A 21,395-nucleotide genomic window follows, 5' to 3' on the forward strand; every position below is an offset into this window, starting at 1 on the left:
TCAGTTCAGTCCCTATCAAAATCAAAGCTGCGTTTCTTGCAGACATGGTCAAGCTGATCCTAAAATTCGTTTGTAAGGACAAGACTGCATGTCAGGCGTTGGGGAATCCCCCCAGTGTTTACTGCTCAGGAAGAGAAAAGCCAACAAAGCAGACTGAGAAAGAGCTGCCAGGGAGGTGGGAAGAGCGCCAGGAGAGTGTGCTCCATGGAGCCCAAGGGAACGGAGGGTTCCAAGGACGGTGTGGCCAGCAGGGGTCACTGCTACTGGGAAGCCATGTAAAGCAAGGGCTAAAAGCTGTCCACCATTGGATTAGCATGAGGGCAGTCCGGTGGTCTTAGCAGGAACAGCCTCTGTCATGTCAGGGCCAACATCCAGACTGGAATGGAGGAAGCAGAGGGAGACAGGTAGAAAATGAGGCCACAATACTAAGACTTGGGTGGGAAAGAAGAGAAACAAGTTAAAGCAGAGGGAAACCAGAACCAGCTAAATGGGAGTGTGTGTGTGTGTGTGTGTGTGTGTGTGTTTGACCAGTTGCTTGCATTTAAGAAGAAGACCTAAATTTGAAATTTGATGGTGAACGAAACAAGAAGGAGAAAGCAGCTGAGAGGGGAAGAAGAATGACCTTGGAGAGGAGGGACAGCCTCCTCCACTGTATCAGGAAGGCAGGCAGGGACGGGACCCAGGGAGGCAGGCACAGAGGCACACAGTAGGACTCTGGGGTGCTGCGGGGTTTCCATCTCATGCCTCCGTTCTCCTCTGTGAGGTAGGAGTCCAGTTGTCTGCTGAGAGTGTGAGGGTTGGCTGTGGAGGTTGGGGGAAGACATCATTCTGAAATGGTCTTTGTACAGTGGGGGGTTTCCACCTGCCAAGCATCACCAAGGCTCCTAGTTGTGGTTCCCAATGGCCGGACTTGCCCTGTGACTCAGGCGGGGGTAGGGGTTTTGTTCGGGAACAGGAAGATGGCAGAGTTTGGGGTTAGCCAGAAGGATGCGACAGAAGGTCACCTTTAGGACATTGGCAATGACGGATCGTGGAATCTAAGCTAGATTCCAAGGGAAGTGAAGAAAAGCCAGAGGCTGGGGGGCTGGAGAGAAAGGGGAGCCAACAGAGTAAGAAGGCAAATGTAGCCTTGTGTTGTGACTTCCTGGGTCCCCTCCCAAAACCGTTGCAAGCAGAGTTGCCTGGGTCTGGCAGAAAGGCTTCTGCAAGGGACTCAGAAACCCAACCTCACGCCCTGGGGGAAGACATCCGACTTCCATGGACCCCTCACGTGGGTGTAGAACTTCATAATCTCTGTGTCCTCTGGGGTCTTCAGGAAAGAATCACGTAGCATAGCAGCGACAACCATTTCTGGTTCCCAGACGATAAGAATTGAGGCCCAGAGAGGTCAACAGTCTCGCCCCAGTTTCCACAACCGGAAACAGGAGAGCTGAGACGGGAACCAGGTGAGGACACAGCCGGCACCAGCAGGACCCCTCTGTCAGGAAAGCCCAAATCTGGCTCATGCCGACTCCCTGGGGTCATGTCACAGAAAGAAGGCATGCTCCCCCAAGAGCATCAAGGATAGGTCAGGCCAACGTGACTCGTTGCCCTCACTGGAAACACTGGGAGAGCTCAGGACTTGATTGCCTCTGGAGCCAAGACCATCTAGGACACTCCAGCAAAGTCCCGGGGGACAGCTGGAGACTGGCACGGCCCTGGAAGAGGTTGCATGGGCCATGGTCAAGGGTCCCGGTGCATTCTGCGTGGTGGGGCATGTTGAATGGAGCCCATCACTTGGGGAAGAAGGTGCTGGGAAGAGCAGAGGCCAGAGGGCAGGAGGGAAGAGCCTCGGGTTGCCTTGGAGATGGAAGGGAGGGAGCGGGGCTGCGTGGGAGCCAAGCACCGGGAGGCGAAGGTGTCACGTGTCTCCCACAGGTTGACCCACTGCAGCCTCACAGCTGAGGGCTGCATAGGCCTTGCCTGGGTGCTGGACACCCCTGAGACCCTGACCGAGCTGGAGCTGAGCTTCAATCTGCTCCTGGACCTAGGAGTCGAGCGCCTCTGCAACGGGCTGAAAGAGCCGGGCTGCCGGCTACACAGGCTGCGGTAACTGTCCTCACTGGCCGTCTGTAAGGGTGGATTGGGGAGGGGGCGGGAGCTGCCCCAGATCCGTGGGGCAGACGGGCACTGGGGAGCACAGAGCAGAACGGAAGGCCCTCGCTCCCCCGGGTCTGCCATGTCAGCTGGCTCTGGGGGCCTGTCGACACGATTGGTGCCCCCGTGCAAGGGGCCCTGGGGCAGATCCGTCAGTGGGGTGAGTGTGGCCAGCGGGCGAGTGGCTCGGGGGAGTCTCACGGGAGAAGGGGAGGCCCCGGACCCTCCTAAGGGCCACGGGCATCAGAAAGGGAAACCAGCCCACGGTCTCCCCAGGACAGGGGCCCGGGATGCTGACGGCGGCAGGGGCGCGTCTCCTCCACAGGCTGGTCGGCTGCGGCCTCACGTCTAGGTGCTGCAGGGCCCTGGCCTCCGCACTCAGCGCCAGCCCCAGGCTGACGGAGCTGGACCTGCAGCAGAACGAGCTGGAGGACGCCGGTGTGCGGCTGCTCTGCGAAGGCCTCAGGCGTCCGACCTGCCAGCTCAGGCTCCTGTGGTAAGGCCTGCGGGGGCCTCGCGGCAGGGGCTGGGAGAAGGAGGCGTGCAGGGTGGCGAGGTGGTGGAGGCACCAGTGGGCGGGAGAAGGACCCGTAAATGTAGGTCAGCAGGGGCTCCTGGCCGGCTCCGACACTGACCTGGGCTGTGGGGCACGGGGAGGTCTTCCTTGGAGACTCTGCGGCCCACATCTGTGTAACGGTTCTGCCTTGTGAGCTGCAGGGAGTCCAAGGAGAGTCAGAGGGCGGAGGGTCTGCGCAGAGAATTGGACGGGGCGGCGTGATCATCAGGAACGAGGTGGGCGACTGTGAGGAGACCCGCAGGGCTCCCGTGGGCCCAGCCCCAGGCAGGCTCTGAGGCCACAGGAGGGAGCGAGCGGAGGACGGGGCCCTGCCCTCCTGACGCCACACTCCAGCGGGAACAAAAAGATGCGAGTCATGTGCTAAGGCACAAATGGGGACGTTTGAGCTCCACGGGGGCTGTGAAGGGAGAGTGAAGGTCTTCTGAGTCTGTAGGGTCGGGGAGGACGCAGTGGACTGGGGGGCCCAGAGGCCGAGACCTCAGGAGAAGCAGGAGCCGGCCAGGCCCCAGCAGGGGGGATGCCCCCCCCCCCGCAGGACCAGCACAGAGCAGAGCTGGTGACCCTCCCTCCCACCCTGAGTCCTGTCCCCAATGGGCTCTCTCTACCTCCTTCCTCCAGAGCCTGAAAACAAGCCTATTGATCTTTCTGGCGACACCCCTCCCTGCGGCCCCCGGCTTGGCCCTGGGGCACTCAGCGCCACGTGGGGGGGGGGCTCACTCAGAGACGCTTGTGCCCTGGCCCCTGGCAGCTCCATTCGGCCCTCGGAGGGGGTGGGGGACTGGACATTGGGATGCCAGACACCGGGGGCTGCACGGGGTACACGGGAACCTCCCAAAGCTGACACGGACACCTGACGGCTCCGACAGAAGGGGCAAGTGGGGCACACGCCTCCCCAGACAGGGCGCGGAGCGTCTCGCCTGCCGCCTTGTATGTGGCTCACACACGCAGAGACAACCCACCCATGTCAGAGGCCAGCACCCTGAGACCCCGACAGGGTGACCGACAGCCCAGGAGAACCAGGCTTCCTATGTGCCCACAGGCTGGACCAGACCGGGCTGAGTGAGGAGGTGACCCGGATGCTCCGAGCCCTGGAGGACGAGAAACCGCCGCTGCTCATCCCCAGCAGATGGTACGGGCATTGGGGGCGGGGGAGACCCAGAGCCCCACGGGGCTGGCCCAGGCCCGAGCTGAGTCATTGGGTCCCTGAGAGATGGGGCGGAGGCAGCCAGAGCCAGGAAGAAGCCCGTTTGTTTATGCAAATAGAACCAGTTGCTTTGGGGGAGGACCAGGGAGGAGACCAGGACAGAGGCTCCAGGAACGTGGGTGGGGCCGGGAACAAGGAACAGTGACCTCCAGGGGGAGGCAAAGACAAAGAGCGAGAAGCTTGGGACCAGACCAATGCAGGCTGGGGGTTGGGGGGCCCGGGGCAGAGTCCGTCTTCCCCGCGGGGGATGCGCTGCAGCCCCCCTGCTCCCCCTGTTTGGGGCACTTCGGCCCTGACCGGCTGGTGCCCACGCCGGCGGCTGCTGTGCTCACCCACAGTCCGGAGGGAAAGGACATGAGGCCGGGCGTCGGCTCCCCGCGGACCCGCCACAGCTTCCGCATGCCACAGGGAACGGGGACTTCGTGCCGGTTATCCCCCAGCCCAAGTCGGCACCCCTAGGAGGACTGGAAGTGCATTTCGGGGCTGGTTTGACCCTATCCTGAGGAGCGGGGCTGAGCCTTGAACGACGGGAGCTGTTTGCTGGGCCCAGAAGGGAGCGGATTCCGGGCAGAGGCAAGGCTCGGAGCTCGGCTCCTTTGAGGAACAGAGCACAGCCGAGTGCGGCAGCTGTGCCCCGTTCTGAGTGACGTCTGGCCTGGGGATGTGTTAGAAATGTAAATTCTGTTTTGGGGGAATGACAAGTGACCTGTCAGCCCTCAGAGGGGCCGTGGGGGGTCAGGAGGACCCCCGGTTCCAGCTCTGCCGTGCAGGGCTGAGCAGATGGGGTCTGTTATGCCCCAATAATGGGTCGGTGATTAAAGGAGCGAGACGGATACAAAGCGAAGGTCAAGCAAAGCTTTATTTCGCGCCAAGCATCAAGAATCTAATCGAACGTTCGGGGCCACACCTCTTCCAAGAGAGGGCGACCCTTCTCAGTTTCACAGGCTAGCTTTTAAGGGCAAAGGCCATGTGGTTGGGCCTGGCCACACACAGGTGGCCAATCAGATTGTAATACACACAGGAAACTCCACAGTGAGGCTAGGTGACCAACTGAGTTACAATTTACCCTAGTAGACATTTGAACCAGCCTATTACACCTTGACTGGGATTGGCGCCAAAAGGGCTCCCAGAGGACGGGGGCCCATACTCCTTGGTAACCAGGGAGACAGTATGCATCCCCCCACGGATGGGATGTCTCCACCTGGCCTGAACCACCTTTGTATCTGGGCTTTATTACCTGTAAATCCCCTGGGGGAAGGGGAGCAGGGACATTTTCTAAATAAGTCCTCACAGGGTCATTCCCAAGGAAGGGACCACTGGAGAAGCCTGAACTCTGGCCACACGTTCAAGCTGGGACAAGCGGAATGTAAGCGAGGACGTCATGGCGACGGCCCAGCTTCCTCTGAGATCCCAGGAGAATGAAGGCCTCTGTGTCTAGGAAGCCGAGTGAGACGATGCCGAACGAGGGCCCACGCGAGACGGTGCCTAACGAGGACCCACGCGAGACGATGCCTAACGAGGGCCCACATGAGGGAGAGACGAGCGGCACATCCTCACTCCAGCAGGACAGACGAGAGTCAGGTAGTAGAGGGGTCCAGGCTGGCAGCATCATGGAGGGGTGGCTCCCACCCCTGCCGCTGGCATGGGACAGGGCGGGCTTCCCCAGGAGAACCTACCCCATGGAAAGCCGTCCAGTCCTAGAGTCTGGCAGGACTCTGGCCTCCCTCTGTCCCAGCCTGGGGGGCTGGGGCCTGAAAGTCACCTCTCCGCCCCCGCCGTCCATCTTTTGATCCACGTTCAGCTCACAGTTGCCCCCTGTAGCGTGCGGGGAAGTGGAACACTGCTGGATGGGTGTGTGGGGCTGGGCTGGGGCTGGGCTGGGGCTGGGGCTGGGGCTGGGGCTGGGGCTGGGGCTGGGGCTGGGGCTGGGGCAGGGGCTGGGGGCTGGGCTGGGGCAGGGGCTGGGCTAGGGCAGGAGCTGGGCTGGGGCTGTGCTGGGCTGAGGCAGCAGGGCTGGCCCTCTGCAGGCAGCAAGCAAGCAGGGAGGCAGTCACAAGAGCAGGGACAGAGACTTCAGACCCTCCCCGCCGTGGGCCAGGCAGTCCAGCCTTGGGAGGGGCCCCCGCCATGGTCTCTCCATGAGGGGCCAGGGCGGCCAGACAGGAGAACCTAGAGCTGGCCACTCTCCTGCCTGTTTCCAGAGGGACTCTCCCCTCCAGTCGTCCAGGAGGGACTCGTCGGTCTGCTTTCTCCTGCCCCTCCAGAGGACCTGCAGCACAAGGGGCCTCTGGGGACTGAGGATGATTTCTGGGGTCCCCTGGGGCCTGTGACCATCGAGATGGTTGACAAAGACAGAAGCCTGCACCGGTGAGTGTGGGGGAGGCCTGCTGTCCGGGACTGGCTTCCCAGGTCACCGTCCTCACACCTTTCCCCCCACCACACCCATGGCACAGGGGTCCCCTCCCCTTCCAAGCCTGCAGGCATGGACAAGGCTGAGATCCTCAGTCCGTGCTTTTATCATGGAAAAGGAGGTTCCACTGTGAAAATTCTCAACCGTGAGCCGAAATGGGGTCCAAGGTACTTGCGTTACCCGTCACCCAGGTCGGACAGCTGTCTTGCCAGACTTATTCCGCTTTCCCATCTTCTGTTGTTGGAGCCTTTCGAGGATTTTATTTACTTATTTGTTTCTTTGAGAGCAAGCGCAAGTGGAGGGTGGCTGGGAGCCAAGGGAGAAGCAGGCCCCCCGCTGCGCAGGGAGCCCAGGACCCTGAGGCCGCGACCCGAGCCCAACGCGGGCGCTCTGCCAGCGGAGCCCCCAGGCGCCCCTGGTGGAGTGTTTCATAAATCCACAATATCCGGCGACTCTACCACTAAATATGGCGTGATGCATTTCAAAGAAAAGGTGGAGAAAGACCTTTTCTCCTGTTACCATGACAACCATCAGCCGGTGTCGTGTTTACAGCGAGTCCTTCCGGTCTGCGTGGACCCAGGCAGTGTTCAGGGGGCCTGCATGTCCCGGCGGACTGATGCCCACAACGGGCAGCCGCGGCATCTGCGGTCACGATTGTGAGCTCCTCTACGCCTCAGGGGAGAGACGGCTCCCCAGCCCTCGCCCCTGCGGACCCCGCCCGCCCATGGCCCCACTGCTCACCACATGGGGAGCTTTGGGAACGTGGCCAGAGGCCCCTGCAGAGTTGCTTTCATTCCCCGGCGTGGGTCGTTCGTGTCATGGTGTAGACCAGACCGGCACGAATCATTGACACTCTCCTGTTTCATCGCCTTCATCAGGACAGAAACGTCACTGCCGCCAGGCGTGTGCTCATCTCTCTGCGTGCCCCGGGTCCCTGAGCACTCACGCCTCTGGGATGGGCACGTCTGTCATCCCCGTCCACAGAGGACACGGTTCATGGAGCTCAGAGACGGGCCCAGAGTCGTCAGAGGGCAAAGGCACTGGGACTCCCGGCCCAGGCCTTGGGACTGCGACGTCTGGGTCCATGCCACTCCCCTGGATCCCCAGTGCTCTGCAAAGGGTCTGGTGAAATGGAATTGGGTCATTCTGTGTCCCCCTCTCCCTGTTCCCCCCAGAGTTCACTTGCCCATGGCTGGCTCCTACCGCTGGCCCAGCACAGGTCTCCGTTTCGTGGTGAGAGAGCCCGCGACCATCGACATTGAATTCTGTGCCTCAGACAAGTTCCTGCACCAGATGGCCTGGGAACAGAGCTGGATGGTGGTCGGGCCTCTGTTTGACATCAAGGTCAAGCCAGGGGCCGTGGCGACTGTGTACCTCCCCCACTTCGTGGATCTCCGAGGTGAGTGGGGCGGGGCATGGGGGCCCCCGGGGGACGCGACGTCCTGGGGGAGGAGCACGTGGCTTCCTCAGAGGGACGGAGGGGGCTCGCCATGATCTGGGCGGCTGTGTTTTTGAAGCATTTGGTCTCCCCGTCTCATAATTCTTCTCGCCTGAACGACTCGAAAGTTTCCCTATGTAGGAAGCATTCTCCTCGATAACTAATGAGAATGGCATCTACTCAGAGCTCCATACCCAGGTCGGGTGCCTCACGGTCCCAGCAGGAAACGGGCCGCGTGCTCGGTGGCGGTTTTTGAAGAGACCAGGCTATGTACAAAGTGAGAGCAAAGGAGCAAATGGGGCTGTTGGGGTTCCCAGGGACAAGCGCCCGAGGAGGCGCGTGACTAACACTTCAGGCAGGGGAGACCCCATGTCGCCAGACACCCTCTGGGAGCCGAAGCCCCGAACAGGGGCTTCCCGGGAGGCTACGGAGTCCTGAAGGGTAACAACGTAACTTCCCTGACCTCTCTCCCCTCTGTGGGCCTGCCCCCGCAGTAAAGTCCCAATGACCACAAGCGCCCCGCTAGGAACGTCCCAGGCAGTGAACGAGGCGCCGCGGGCGAGAGCCAGTGGAAATGGCAGGTCCCCGAATCAGCCCCACAAACACGTCCGACACAGAAATCCCCAGACACTGCACATAAAATCACAACATTACACATGCCTTGAAGAAGGAGTCCTTAAAATACACGTGAGATGTGTAAAATACACGTGGCCTCCTTACCAAGTTCTGAAACAGACTAACTTCCAGAAAATACTTAAAAATGTGAGAAGAGTGAGGATTCAGTGATGTGGAAGAGACCGTCAGAAGGTCTAACACCCGTCTAGTGAGAACCCAGGAGGACAGGAGGGACAGGACAGAGAAGGAGCAGTGCTCGAAGAAGAGAAACGTCCAAGAAATGTCAACCGTGGCCGAAAGATGTGACTTCGTTCTCAGGATGAAAAAAATCCAAAGAATCGAAAGCGGAAGAGAGAGAGCGAGAGAGAAATCTGGACCCATCGTAGTGAGACTGGAAAAGGGAAGCCTAAGAGAAGGTCACGGTGGCTGCCGGAAGGACAGACACACGCCCGACAGGGTGGGGCCCCGAGGCTGACCACGGCTTTCTGAACGCGGCTCTGGACGTGTCTCCAAGGTCCCCTCATGACCAATGTGCATCGGAAAATTGCAAACCCAGAGAAGTCACTTCCCAAGAGAAGAGCACAATGGTGGAAATGCTTCACGCAAACGAAGACTGAGAGAGGTTTCCGCAAACGAATCCCGGTGGGAGGCAATCCTAAAGGACGACACGCCTTGGGCGCAGTGGGAAGGAGTGGGGCGCAGCAGGGACCCGCCACAGACGTGGGAAGACACGTGTGGGTAAATCCAACAAAACATGGCCGGTTCTGGGGACCCGGGAGGTCGTTTGTCAAGACCACACAGGCTCAGTGTGAACCACTGACGCTGTGGGAAGACAGCATGGGGGCCAGGAGCAAGCGGGGGGGGGGGGGTCCCAGGGGCGTCTGGATGGACAGACAGGGTCACTGGGGAAGATTCCAGAGTAAAGCAGGGGCAGGGCAGGTGCAAGACGGGTGCCGAGACCCGTCCACATGGGGAAACTGGGAGGGAGGTGTAGGCACCCACGACAACCCTCCTGCCCCTTCCACAGAGGGGGACCCTGGCCTGGGGGCTTCCAGGTGCCCTGTCAGGGACCGAGTGGACAGCAGGCTCTGCCCAGCAATGAGAGACCGTGGCCTCCGCTCTCGTGGGCCCTGTGCTGCTGCTGGTGCACAGGGAGGCCACGTAACTGGTCAGCCCCTCAGAGCCAGGGGTGCTTCACCGGGACTCAGACCCCGGCAGCCCCCATCCCTGACCGCCCTGCGGGACAGCGCTCCACACCCCGCCTTCCCGTGTTCCTCCTCGACCAGGACAGTTTTGCTTTACTCCTCCTCCTCAGCCGTGCACCTGAGCCTGGAAGGTGCCAATGACATGCTCCACGGGGAGGGCAGAGCTGCGGGACCAGCCACAGAACAACTACGGGGTCCTGGACTGCAGGGGCGGCAGTGGCCAAGGCTGGACAAGGAGGCCAATGGCGCTCGGGATGCTCTCTGTTTTGTCCTATTTGCCATCTGTGCCCGCTCGTGCTGGGCCGTGATCTCCAGGACTGCAGTGCCAAGGTCGTTCCTGTCACAGGGCAGAGGTTACCGGACATCTTCAGAGAGGAGTCCCTGAGCCCCGTACATCTGAAGCCCCTGCTCTCGACAGTGACTCTGAACGTCTCCCGGCAGGCCTGCCAGAGGCAGCTCCTCACTCCCGGGTCTCCCCCGTCGCTCCTATTCTCTCTGCAACCCACTGGCACAAAGACACCGCCCTTCAGTGGGAAAGGATGGTTCTGGGGTCGCTGATAGGTTTAACGACAGACTGGGCAGTGAGTCTTTAAAAAAGAAGAAAGAAAAGACAATGAGCAGAGGGTGCTGAGAAGCCAAGACACCCGAGTGGCAGCAAGAAATATAGGGAGGGACCTCGGCCCACAGCACGAGACCCTCCCACCAGCACCACGGCCACGGGGCTCTCCACCGCAGCCGGCTGCCAGAAGAGTCCCGGCCTCGTCCCCTGCGCTCCACTGCCTCCAGATCCAGGCCCCTGAGGAGCACCCCAGGGGGCCAGTCTGGGGCCAACGAGGGTGTCTCAGCTGCAGGGAGCAGTGGCTTCTGGCAAGGGAGGCCCTGTTCCATCCCGCCGAAACCCTCAGGACGGTGGAAGAGGAGGTCCTTCCCAAAACAGAGAGGGCACGTGTGACACATGCACATGCCACACTAGTGGCTCTGTTTCCCCACCGTCCCTTCCTGCTGCTGGTGCCCCTTTTGGCCTCCCCTGCCGGCCTTCACCGTCAAGGTCCACGCCAGCACGGCTACTGGAGGCCAGCAACCCCTGCCCCCACGCTTCCTCCGGCGCCGGCGCCGGGACCAGGGGCTGGGGCTGGTGTGGGCCTGGCTCAGAGAGTTCCTGCCGTGCTCCTGCCCTGGAGACAGGATGGCCCACAGTGTCTAAAGGTCCCAGGTCAAGGTGGACCTCCCCCCCGCCCCCTGCCCCAGACAGACCACTCAGCCCTCATCCCCGAAACCTGCTGCCCCAGCCCAGCCCGACCCCACAAGGGCACTAAACCTTGTGTCTTGATGCTGTGCTTTGGCAGGGGGCTGTGTGGACACCTCCCTGTTCCAGGTGGCCCACTTTAAAGAGCCAGGGATGCTGCTGGAGAAGCCCACCAGAGTGGAGCTGTACCACGTAGTCCTGGAGGACCCCAGCTTCTCGCCCCTAGGAGTGTTCCTGCGGACCATCCACGCTGCCCTGCGTTTCCTCCCCATCACCTCCATGGTGCTGCTCTACCACCACACGCGCCCGGACGAGACTGTCTTCCACCTCTACCTGATCCCCAGCGACTGCTGTGTTCGGAAGGTGGCCCTGGGAGCCAGGAAGGCCGGGCCAGGGCGGGCTGTGGGCAGACATGGGGTGCAGCCAGAGAGCCCCCCACTCACGGCTAAGCAGGAACAGGGTGAGCCCTGGGCTACCTTCCATGAGTCAGCTTAGGGACCCTCTTGCCAGGCATCGCTGCCCAAACCACCTCCATCCCCTCCCCCCACTTCCTCTCCAGCAGTGTCCCAAGTCCCACCTGGCCTCACAGAGGCCCCATGCAGGGCTCCCCGGCAGCAGGCTGCGGAAGGCAGAGCAGCCCCCGCCACCCACACAGACTCGTAGCAGCACTGCCCCTGTAGGCTCAGACACATTCCACGGATGGAATTCCGTGGACCAACTGCTGAGCCCGGTGGCAGCCGCTCCCCTGACCTCCGCTCTGTGCGCCCCACAGGCCATCGATGACGAAGAGAAGGCATTCCAGTTCGTGCAGATCCGCAAGCCACCCCCACTGGGCTCCCTCTACCTGGGCTCCCGCTACACTGTGTCCAGCTCAGAGACACTAGAAGCAATCCCCAAGGTGAGCGGGCCAGCGGTCATGCGGGGAACCCCAGGGCGGGCAGCTCGGGCAGGCCGATGAGGGGCAGGGCTTCCAAGAGCCCCACGAAGGAGGCTGGTTGGAGGAAGGGGCCTGAATCAGGATGGGCAAGGCTTACCAAGAGTTTGTGCCCTGGGGAGTGTCTGGGGAGTATCCGGGGGAGCGGGGAAGACAGTGGACACGTGCTCCAGAGGCGAGGGCCAAGCCGAGAGCCTCGGTGAACCCCGCATCTCCAGGCGAGCCACGCGAGGCAGGGAGGAAGCAAGTGGTGCGTTCTGCGAGGGTCATGTTTGGTGTTTCATGGTCTCACAGTGACCTATCCGAAGGGGCCATTCCGTGAGATCGTGCTTGTCCCCCCCAGGACTGGGCGGCGGGGACGGCAGCCTCAGGTCAGTGCGTGAGAACCCCGAGCCCCGCTGCGGGGGGGCTGGCCGCCTCTAGCTCCCCTCGGCCGGCGTCTGGGCAGGAGACCAACAATGTCGGGTCCCCGGATGTGCGTCCGCGGAGCCCAGTCTTCACCGCCGCCCAGATTCTGCGGCTGGTGACTCACGTTGGCCGCGGAGCCAGCAGGACTCAGCGCGTGGTGGGGAGAGGAGGGATTAGGGAAGCCCTGTACTGGGTGTACGTTGGCCAGCGGAGCCAGCGAAGGGGTCTGATAGTGGGTCACGTTTAGGACCCGTTGAGAAGACAGCCCAGCAGTGGGCGAGGCGCGGGTTCGGGGTCACGATCGGGGCGGCAGAGGGAGAGGCCTGGTTTAGGCTGTGCCACCGCGTATGCACAGGCGTGTCCTGACTCGTCCACGCGGTGTCCACGGCGCTCTCCGCCCCGTCCCCCCACCCCGACTCAGGATTTGCGGGGAAAGTAGGAAAAGAGCCATGGCTGAAGGTGGCGGTGAACTATCGGCGCAGACTGCGGCGGAACCCGCCGCCCCAGGACACGCTCACTGGCCTGCTGCCTCTCCCCGCAGGAGCTGGAGCTCTGCTACCGCAGCCCCGGACAACCCCAGCTCTACTCTGAATTCTACGTTGGAGACTTGGGGTCGGGTCTCAGGCTGCAGCTGAAAGACGGAAGTGGCGCAGTGGTGTGGGAAGCCTTGGTGAAACCAGGTAAAGTCGAGGGCGGGGAGCTCAGGGGCGGGAAGCAGCCGGTGCCGGCGTGTGGCCTGCGTGTATGAGCAGAATTCAAACTCGGGTTACCCCTCCTGCCCGCCGCAGCTCTCAACCACAGGCCACGGGGTGCCACGCTGCCCTCGAACTAGTGGATTTGGGTCACAGGGCCTTTGGCAAAGTTTCTCGTGAACAAGAACAGAAGAGTTACAGGGTGCAAAGGATCAGGCCAACCGGGGTGCATCCGACAGGCTAATCTGGATCCTTCCATGAGCGCGGTCTCCCTACCGCCCGCTCTTCAGTACGTTAATAGCTACAGATTCTCCCAGTGTCCTCTTCCCTCTCGGTCTTTCAATTCTTTGCCATCCTGGTCACCTCCCTCTGTCGGTGCTTGCTCCTGCTGGTGATGAGTCTGGATGGGCCCCAGGACCTCCACGGGTGGGTGTCTGTGTGTCCTTCCTGCTGAAACTCACCCGTTACTTCCAAGTGCTAAGTTTCTCGGTCGTGCTTCTTAATTCTTGATTCTGACACTGAAATCCAGGACGGACAGATTTGGTCTGTGCACCCCAGACCAAACAAGGACAAGGAGGTGGAGCCCCACTCAAGGCAGGGACATCTGAAATAGCCCATGTGATGTAGCGAGGAACCTGAGATCCATTCGGCCCGAGATTGGACCAAACCGTGTTTTCTGGGATTCTGGTGTGTGTGTGTCTCTCTCACTATGAGCATGGCCTCAGTTTCCCCACATGCACAAGGAAGGGACTCAGTTGGGCGATCTGTAAGGACCCCTGCAGCCCTCGCTCCAGAGTATGACCAGAACTTGTCCATAGCTGCTGGTCAGAATCCAAGAATATCAGAGTGTGGGCAGGGGTTTCAAGGACCCTCACAGACCATCTCTGTCTCCCTGCAGGGGACCTCCAGCTCACGTCTTCTCTGGTCCCCCCAGCCCCCGCAGGTCAGTATCAGCTGCTGGAGACCCAGCGCCAGGGCAGTCTGGGGCGCACTGTCTGTCCCGGAGGGAAGGGGAAGGAGAGGAGGGGATTCTACTGCTGCATCCCTGACAGGGACCAGGCCTTGGAGGGTGGCGGGGGCCCTAGGACCCTACTTGTCCTCCTACTCCTGCCCGGGAGGGGCCCTGGAATCTCCTCCACAGAAGGAGAAGGGGGTCTCTCCACGCTGGATGGCCTCAGAGGGGGCCCCATCATGGCCCCACCCACCCCCAGCTCCAGCCGAATAATGCTGGACCTTCTGGTGGTCAAATGCCTTTGCGGGGGGAGAAGGAGCCAGGAGTGCAGAGGGAGTGAGTGAAGAGAGCCCGAGAGGGTGACGTGGAGGGGTCAAAGGGTAGGAGCCTCCGTGGGAACTCTTCTATGCCCGTGGCCAGCCTCGCCCGCACCCCCCGGTGCCCCGGCCTCGCTGCACTTTCTGGACCGGCATCGGGAGCAGTTGGTGGCTCGAGTGACAACAGTGGACCCTGTACTTGACAAGCTGCTGGGGCAGGTGCTGAGTGAGGAGCAGTACGAGCGGGTGCGCGCTAAGGCCACGGCCGCCAACCAGATGCGGGAGCTGTTCAGGTTCAGCAGGTCCTGGGACCCGGCCTGCAAGGATCAAGTCTACCAAGCTCTGAAGGAGACCCACCCTTACCTCATCATGGAGCTCTGGGAGACGTGGGGTGGTGACAGAGAGCGGGGCACCTCCCCACCGACCCAGCCCCTGCCGTGACGCTGGCTCCGCGGACGGCTCGCTGGGCCTCAGCCTCTTCCTCTGGATGCAAGGGCCCATCTGCTGGATTTCCCTCTCGCTCCAGGGTCACGGGGCTCCCGTGATGCCTCTGGGCATCTGCTAGAAGCCTAACCCTGGAGCCTGGTGTGGTGGCTACCGCAGCCCAGGCCTAGAGCCCTTCCCAGATTCCAGGTGGAGCAGGGAGACAGAGGGCCGGCCCCTCCGACTAGAGACAGATGGTGGGAGTGGACACCTTGGGGGGTTTTGATGACTTGGAAATAAGGGCAATAAAAGAGATTTATTTTTCAGTTGTTCTTGCTGAGCTGGGTTCTTCTGTTAGTTAGGCCAAAGTGCGCTTTGTCGTTTGTGGAGTCCAGACGGGTCGCTAGAGCTGGGAGGGGTGAAGAAAGACGCCCCCACGGGGGAAACGAAGCGGATTCTAGCTTCGACATCCCCCATGCGCGGAGACTCCCTGACCTTTCCCCTGTCCTAGGCCCCCTGCCCCGTGCTCCCGCAGCACTCAGGGCACTGGACACACGGCGTTGTCCCTCCGGCTTCATCGCTGGCCTCCCCCTCACATGGAAAGCTCTCAGAGGGCAGGAGCCATGACCGATCTGCTCGTCAGTTTATCCCCAGAGCCTAGCACAGAGCCTGGCACACAGTGGGCCTGAAGTCAGGCTGTATTAATAGGCAGATGTTAAAGGGATCCTCCCCCGATACATCCCTTAGCTCCCTTCGTGGTGACCATACCGTCCACGGGAAACCAGGGCCGCCTTCATAACAATCCCCAAGTCGGTAGGCCACCCCACTGTCCCAGTGAGCCAGCAACCTTAGAACAGAACCTGTCCGTATTAAGACGCTTATGACAATTCTAGATGTAAGACGTTACGCCGTTCTCAACTCAGGAGAGATAGTTCTGCCCAAGATTCGGAAGCACAAGCTGATTGTACCCCTCCCCCCGCGGTCACCCTCCTCTCCCGGAGTCCCTTCTCCCTGGTATCCACTTGGGCCCACACCCCCTTGGTGTAGGAAAGATGTTAGGGTTTGAAGTCACAACAGCCAAGAAAGGATTTTTGAGACATGTTTGGTGCAAAAAGGTGGTTTTTTCAAAGCACAGGGTCAGGGCCCGTGGGCAGAAAGCTGCCCTGGGGACATGAGGTGTGGCCCACTGTATGCTTCCAAGTTGGGAGGTGATTACAGTAGAGTCAGCCTCCCAGGTATTTTGGAAACAGAGCTTCTAGGACCCTGAGGGGACCCGCTGTTGCTGGGAGAAGATCATTTATTACCATCCAATCAAACCCGAGTCCTGAGACCCAGCGGACGTGTCTCGGTGGCCACAGCTTGGGGGATGACCGCCAGAGTGCATCTTGGAAGTCTCCAAAAGAATTTTTGTATGTTGGGGGCGCCTGGGTGGCTCAGTGGGTTAAAGCCTCTGCCTTTGGCTCAGGTCATGATCCCAGGGTTGTGGGATCGAGCCTGCGTCGGGGTCTCTGCTCGTCAGGGAGCCTGCTTCCTCCTCTCTCTCTCTGCCTGCCTCTCTGCCTACTTGTGATCTCTGTCTGTCAAATAAATAAATAAAAATCTTTAAAAAAAAAAAATTTTTGTATGTTGAAGTGGACTTACAGGATCCTGGGGGTCGGGCTAGGATGGCCATTTGCCCTTAGCCAAGCGTCAACATCAAAGCAGCTGAGTCCCTAGAGCAGGGTCCCTCTGCCTGATTCAAGGACCCGCCAACAAACCGGAGAGAAGTAGGGAAATTTAACGAATGTTCCTCTGCCTCTGTTTCCCACGTCAGTACTTATGCTCATAATTGCTGTGGGTTCGTGGGTATAGACATAGGACAAAACACCAAATTTACACCCGAAGTGTGTACCATTGATTGTAAGTCGAGTGGACTTCAGGAGCGGAGGCGGTGGAATGCGGTACGGGGCGCCCCACCCCTGAATGCTGCCAGCAATGAGACGCTCCCTGCCTCGGGGCTGGCTCATCCCGCCTCCAGGCAGCTTTGACTTTAAACGTCATTCACCACACAGGTGAGCTCTGTCCTCTTTTTGTGGGGGTGACGGTTTTGAACCCCAGGCACAATGATAGCTTTGAGCTGGCTCAGTGGAGCCCGCCGAGCCCACAGAGCGGTGACTAACACGCGTTCTCAGCAGTCACCCCGGGCATCAGTAGACAGAACTTCTGTTGGTCTACAAGAGAGAAAAGTAGCTCAACCGCGCTGGAGGGCTTTGTCCTCTGTTGGGAGGATCACACGGCCAAAGTGCCCTGGGCTCGGTAGCCCAGCCTTTCCGACTGCGTCTCCTACCTCGCTTCTCCGGCCACCATGTCTCCCTTGATTCTAGCTGTGTGCTCTCCCAGCTATTATGGGTTAAAAGGTGACAAAATGTATTTTGCTCGAGACACTAAAAAATCAAGAGGAGCTCAGATCTTAGCTGGAGAGAAGTAGGAGCTGTAGCCTTTGAACATTTAATTTTTTTTTTTAAGATTTTGCTTATTTATTTGACAGACAGAGATTCCAAGTAGGCAGAGAGTCAGGCAGAGAGAGAGAGAGGAGGAAGCAGGCTCCCTGCTGAGCAGAGAGCCCAATGCGGGGCTCGATCCCAGGACCCTGAGATCATGACCTGAGCCAAAGGCAGAGGCCTTAACCCACTGAGCCACTCACGCGCCCCGGAGCTGTAGCCTTTGATGACGTAGCCTTAGAAGTCACACATCACCATGTTCTAATGATTGGAGCAAACACACACACACACACACACACACATGCGTGCACACGCGCACATGTCCCAGGGGAGGTAACCGGACCCCACCTCTCCATTAGCGACATTTGAAGACGACCAGGCCCACACGGGTAGGGTAGACTTTGGTTAGCCATCTTTGGAAAATACAATGCATCCCACCCTTGGAGCACTTTAATGCCCTTTGCCCTAGAGGTGTCTGACTCACAGTCAGGCTTGCATCATCCCAACCTAGAAGAGAGGGTCAGCTCCTTATCTGGCTCTCTGCCCATCAGCCCTGGTTCTCAGAAGTCATGAGTGATCATTCGTCACTGCGGATCATAGACGTTGGAAACGTTGCTGATCCCTTGGATTTGGGGGCAGGTCTGCAAAGGGTAAGCTGACGAGGCCGGGACCCATGCCACGGGGTGTCTGGGAACCAGGAAACCAGGCCCCCACTGAACACAAGCAGGTTCACCCGCTCACATCAACACTCCCACTTAGAAGAAGCCATCCCCGGTCCCAGGGGCGGAGCCATCTAGGAGGCTGCCACGTTTCATGTCTGTCGTCCACCCACCCTGGTCCCGCCTTTCTGGCTCGCTTTCGAATGGGGCACCCAAGGGGGATCAGATGGAGGAGGAAGGGAGCCTCCTCCTTAGGAGAGATGTGAGGGGAGGGCAAGTTGAAGGTGCCGGAAGCAAGAAGGGTGGGGTGCCAAGGGGTGCCAGCATCGCTGTGTTCCGGTGAATCCATCTGAGATGACTTCCGTCTCTCCTTAAAGTAAGCTGCTTAGAGAGGCCCGTGTGAACTGCGTCAAAGAATTCATTCGCGGGTCTGGGATTTAAGGCTCCCATTGGCCAAGGTGCTTCGGGGTGGTAAGGCCTGGGCTGAAGCTCAGTAGCTTTTCTAAATCATTGCCGCAGGGCCCTTCAGGAAGGCAGGCAGTACCCGCCCGGACGATGAGAACAGTACACACTTGAGCTTGAAGCCATGCCCTTCCTGTAATCCAGGCCCTAATCTTGGAAGAGGGGGAGTAAGGGAGTCCCCCCAAGCCCATGATCCCGGCACTGTGGTGGGCTGTCTGCATGTCAGGAGCGGGTGGGCCCCAACATGGCGGGGAACTGGGAGAGAGAGCGTCGGAGGGGGAGGAAAGCCGGAGGGGAGCATGACTCAAGGGTCCTTGAGTCATGAGTCCTGGCTCTGTCCCTGGTTTCCTAGCAACTGCTGCTGAGCCCGTGGTTGCTAGGCAACGTGAGGCCATCCAGACAGCTGGGGGAGGTCCTCCGTGGGTGTGGGCAATGATGGGAACATGAGCCACAGGCCACTGTGGACCCTGAGGGTGACCCCTGGTTCCCACCTATTAATTGCTTCTGTTGCTCAAAAAAATAACATAACAATGGTACATGGAGCCTGGAAAAAGGAGAAAACGATCACCCCATGATCTCGCCATCCAGACAGCGCGAAAAAGACCCTCTTTACCTTCCCAGTTCTGGCCTCTCTCTACAGGAATACATTTCCGTGGCGTTGACATCCTAGCACGTGTGGTTTTAAGTCCTGCCTATCCCACGTTGACTGGGATCATCACAAGGACCCTCCAAGAGTCTCAGTCCTTCCGTGTGAAGACAGTGTGGGGTTCCATCCGGTGGGGACGTTCACTGAACCCCCATCCTCCCTATCTAACCCTGAGTTGGCTTCCAACAATGTTTGGCCATGATGAGCAATCCGGCAAGAGACGTCCTTCTACAAGGAGCTTTTCTTTAGTCTTGGATCCTTGGCTCTACATCAGTAGTAAGAGGCGAGGGGCTACTGTGAAAGGACGTGAGTGTCCGTGTGGCGTTCTGGGACCTGCTCGGCTCCCCTCTGAGGCTTACACGGGCTCTGAGGCTCAGGGGCTCCCCAGTGCTCACACGGGGTCCTGGATCCCCCAGACAGGTTCTTGGCCACCTGCTCCCCTGTGCCCTGGAGCCCCAGGCCGCATACAGCAAACACAGTACGAGCAGAGACCAGAATGGTCCTTGTGCTCTGCAGGGTTCCCCGGGTCTGTGCTCGGAACCCTGAGACCACCATGTGCATGAGCTCAAGGAAGCCTGCTGGAGAACTCGGTCACCGGACCTGCCAGACGAAGGACCAGATCCACTAGAGATCAGTCGAATCAGCTCCACCCGGGAGAACCTGACCATCAGAACTGCAAACAAAACCCATGCTTTTCGTTTTGTTTTGTCTTGTTTTGCCCAGCTGGTATCTAAGAAGCGAAAACTCAGCGAGGTTGGTTTTTTAAGACCATGGCCTTTTTGAAGGATGACTCTCCTGTCACAAGAGTCCCCCACGTTACATGGACACAGCAATGAATTGTAGAAAAATTCAAGAGCTGCATAACCACCACCAGTGCTGGGGTTGAGGACGTGCTTGTCCCTCCAGAAAGCGGCCCTGAGGCCCTCCTTGGTTCCTCGTCTCCCGCCCCGGCGATCCCCCATCTGCTTTCCGTCTCTATAAATGAGTGTGTCTGTCCTGGGTATTTCTTGCAAGCGGGACCATACAGTCTGGTCTTGTGCACTTACTGAAATGTTTCTGAGTTTCCTCCAGGATGCAGCTCTCTCTATTGTGAAGTATCCCCCCCCGTGGCACGGCTAAGCCACCTCGGGTCACCCGCTTATCACCTGAAGAGCATCCACATTGCTCCCGGGTCGCCGCTGTTACCGGCCACGCCGCTGCCGTGGACCTTCCCGGACAGTCCCTGCTTCTGCGTGAAAACCCGTCTTCCTGTCACATGGGCAGTCGCTGGCAGTGGAATTCCTGACACTGGCACATGTGTGTTTAAATTTTTATGAAACTGCTGAACTGCTTTTCCCAAGCCACCCCACCTTTCTCACATTACCGCAGGAGCGTGGGAGGGTCGTAGCCTCTCCAGCTGCCTGCCGTCTGGAAGCTCTGGCAGCTGACGGGAGCGGGGAGGGGGTTGAGATGTGAGTCTGCTGCTGCCAACCGCTATTCATCCCTCCCCTTCCTTACTCATTTCACAAATACTATCTGGGCCCTGCGGCTCCGTGGTGGGCTCTGGCCCAGCCAGGGATCCGTGGCAACACTGCAGGGTGGAGAGACGGAGAGCTCCCTCGGACATGTCCCCTGCGCTCCGGACCTGCTTTCCCCTCGGCCTTTCCCTTACCGGAGGCCATGAGCTCCATGATGACAGTCTGAGCCTGACAGCATACACCCCCTTCCCCCGGACCCCAAAAGCCCTTGTGGCTTTTCCCCCGCATTCCACAGGGGTACCCTGCTGGCCTTGGAACCCCGGTGTGGGTTCTGTGGCAGCGACAGTGGAAGGCAGGGAAGGGCCTGGGAGATGCCCAGAGGGGCCTGAGTAGAAAGTACCAGCCCGCACGTACTCAAACCGCCAACCGCCCGCAGGACTGGGTTTGGGGCGCGGCCTCCAGGATCACTGCAGGGACAGACAAACCCGCAGGGAGGGGCCAGGAAGGAGGAAGAAGGAAGGAAAGGCTCTGTCCATCTCTGGGCCCTGGGATAGCAGAGGGAGTCTTTGTTTTGTTCCCCGTGTTTGCCTACAGGGCTTTTTAACTTTCAGGTTTGCGACAAGGATTATGTGTTTGTTTTTTTTCATGTATTGCATTTTAGATTAAAAAAAAAAAACAGAAACAGAAAGACCCGTTAAAAAAATTTTTTTTAAGATTTTATTTATTTATTTGACAGAAAGAAAGATCACAGGTAGGCTGAGAGGCAGGCAGAGAGAGAGGGGGAAGCAGGCTCCCTGCTGAGCGGAGAGCCCTATGCCGGGACCCTGAGATCATGACCTGAGCCGAAGGCAGCGGCTTAACCCACTGAGCCACCCAGGCGCCCCCCAAAAAATACTTCTTTTAAAAAGACAAATACAAATAAAAATAATATTAAAAATGGTAACGATGTAAATAAAAAGACGAATACATCCCCAGGGAAGCCCCGCGCGCAGCTGGGGTCCAGGCCGGCCCAGCCTCGAGCAGGGGGATCCCCGCCCGCGGCTCTCATCCCTGCTCCGCGCCCCGCGCCCCGCTCCCCCAGCCGCGTAGCCATGGGAACAGGCCCGCGCCGCGGCGCGGGGAGGAGCCCGGGGA

The 21,395-nt window shown here is 59.6% G+C and overlaps 1 protein-coding gene across 6 annotated transcripts in view; it reads left to right on the forward strand.

Annotated features, from left to right (window-relative positions):
• The window catches only part of NLRP1 (NLR family pyrin domain containing 1), a 31,393-nt gene extending 16,510 nt beyond the window's left edge, over nt 1–14,883 (forward strand). The window contains exons 7-17 of one of the 6 annotated variants that reach the window (XR_006607633.1): nt 1,918–2,088; nt 2,462–2,632; nt 3,753–3,842; nt 5,356–5,498; nt 6,119–6,284; nt 7,503–7,726; nt 10,932–11,194; nt 11,604–11,729; nt 12,715–12,853; nt 12,962–13,154; nt 13,764–13,830. Coding sequence is in view for 3 of the 6 variants with exons in the window: in XM_004760471.3 (XP_004760528.1) it covers nt 1,918–2,088; nt 2,462–2,632; nt 3,753–3,842; nt 5,356–5,498; nt 6,119–6,284; nt 7,503–7,726; nt 10,932–11,194; nt 11,604–11,729; nt 12,715–12,853; nt 13,764–14,161 (1,891 nt within the window). In the remaining 3 variants the exon portion in view is untranslated. The other 5 variants (XR_006607634.1, XM_004760472.3, XR_001180782.2 and 2 more) reach the window with 5 other exon arrangements.
• The last annotated feature ends 6,512 nt before the right edge of the window (nt 14,884–21,395 follow it).

Source organism: Mustela putorius, unplaced genomic scaffold (genome assembly GCF_011764305.1).
Source record: "Mustela putorius furo isolate JIRA1106 unplaced genomic scaffold, ASM1176430v1.1 tig00000695_pilon_pilon_pilon, whole genome shotgun sequence".
NCBI lineage: Eukaryota > Metazoa > Chordata > Mammalia > Carnivora > Mustelidae > Mustela > Mustela putorius.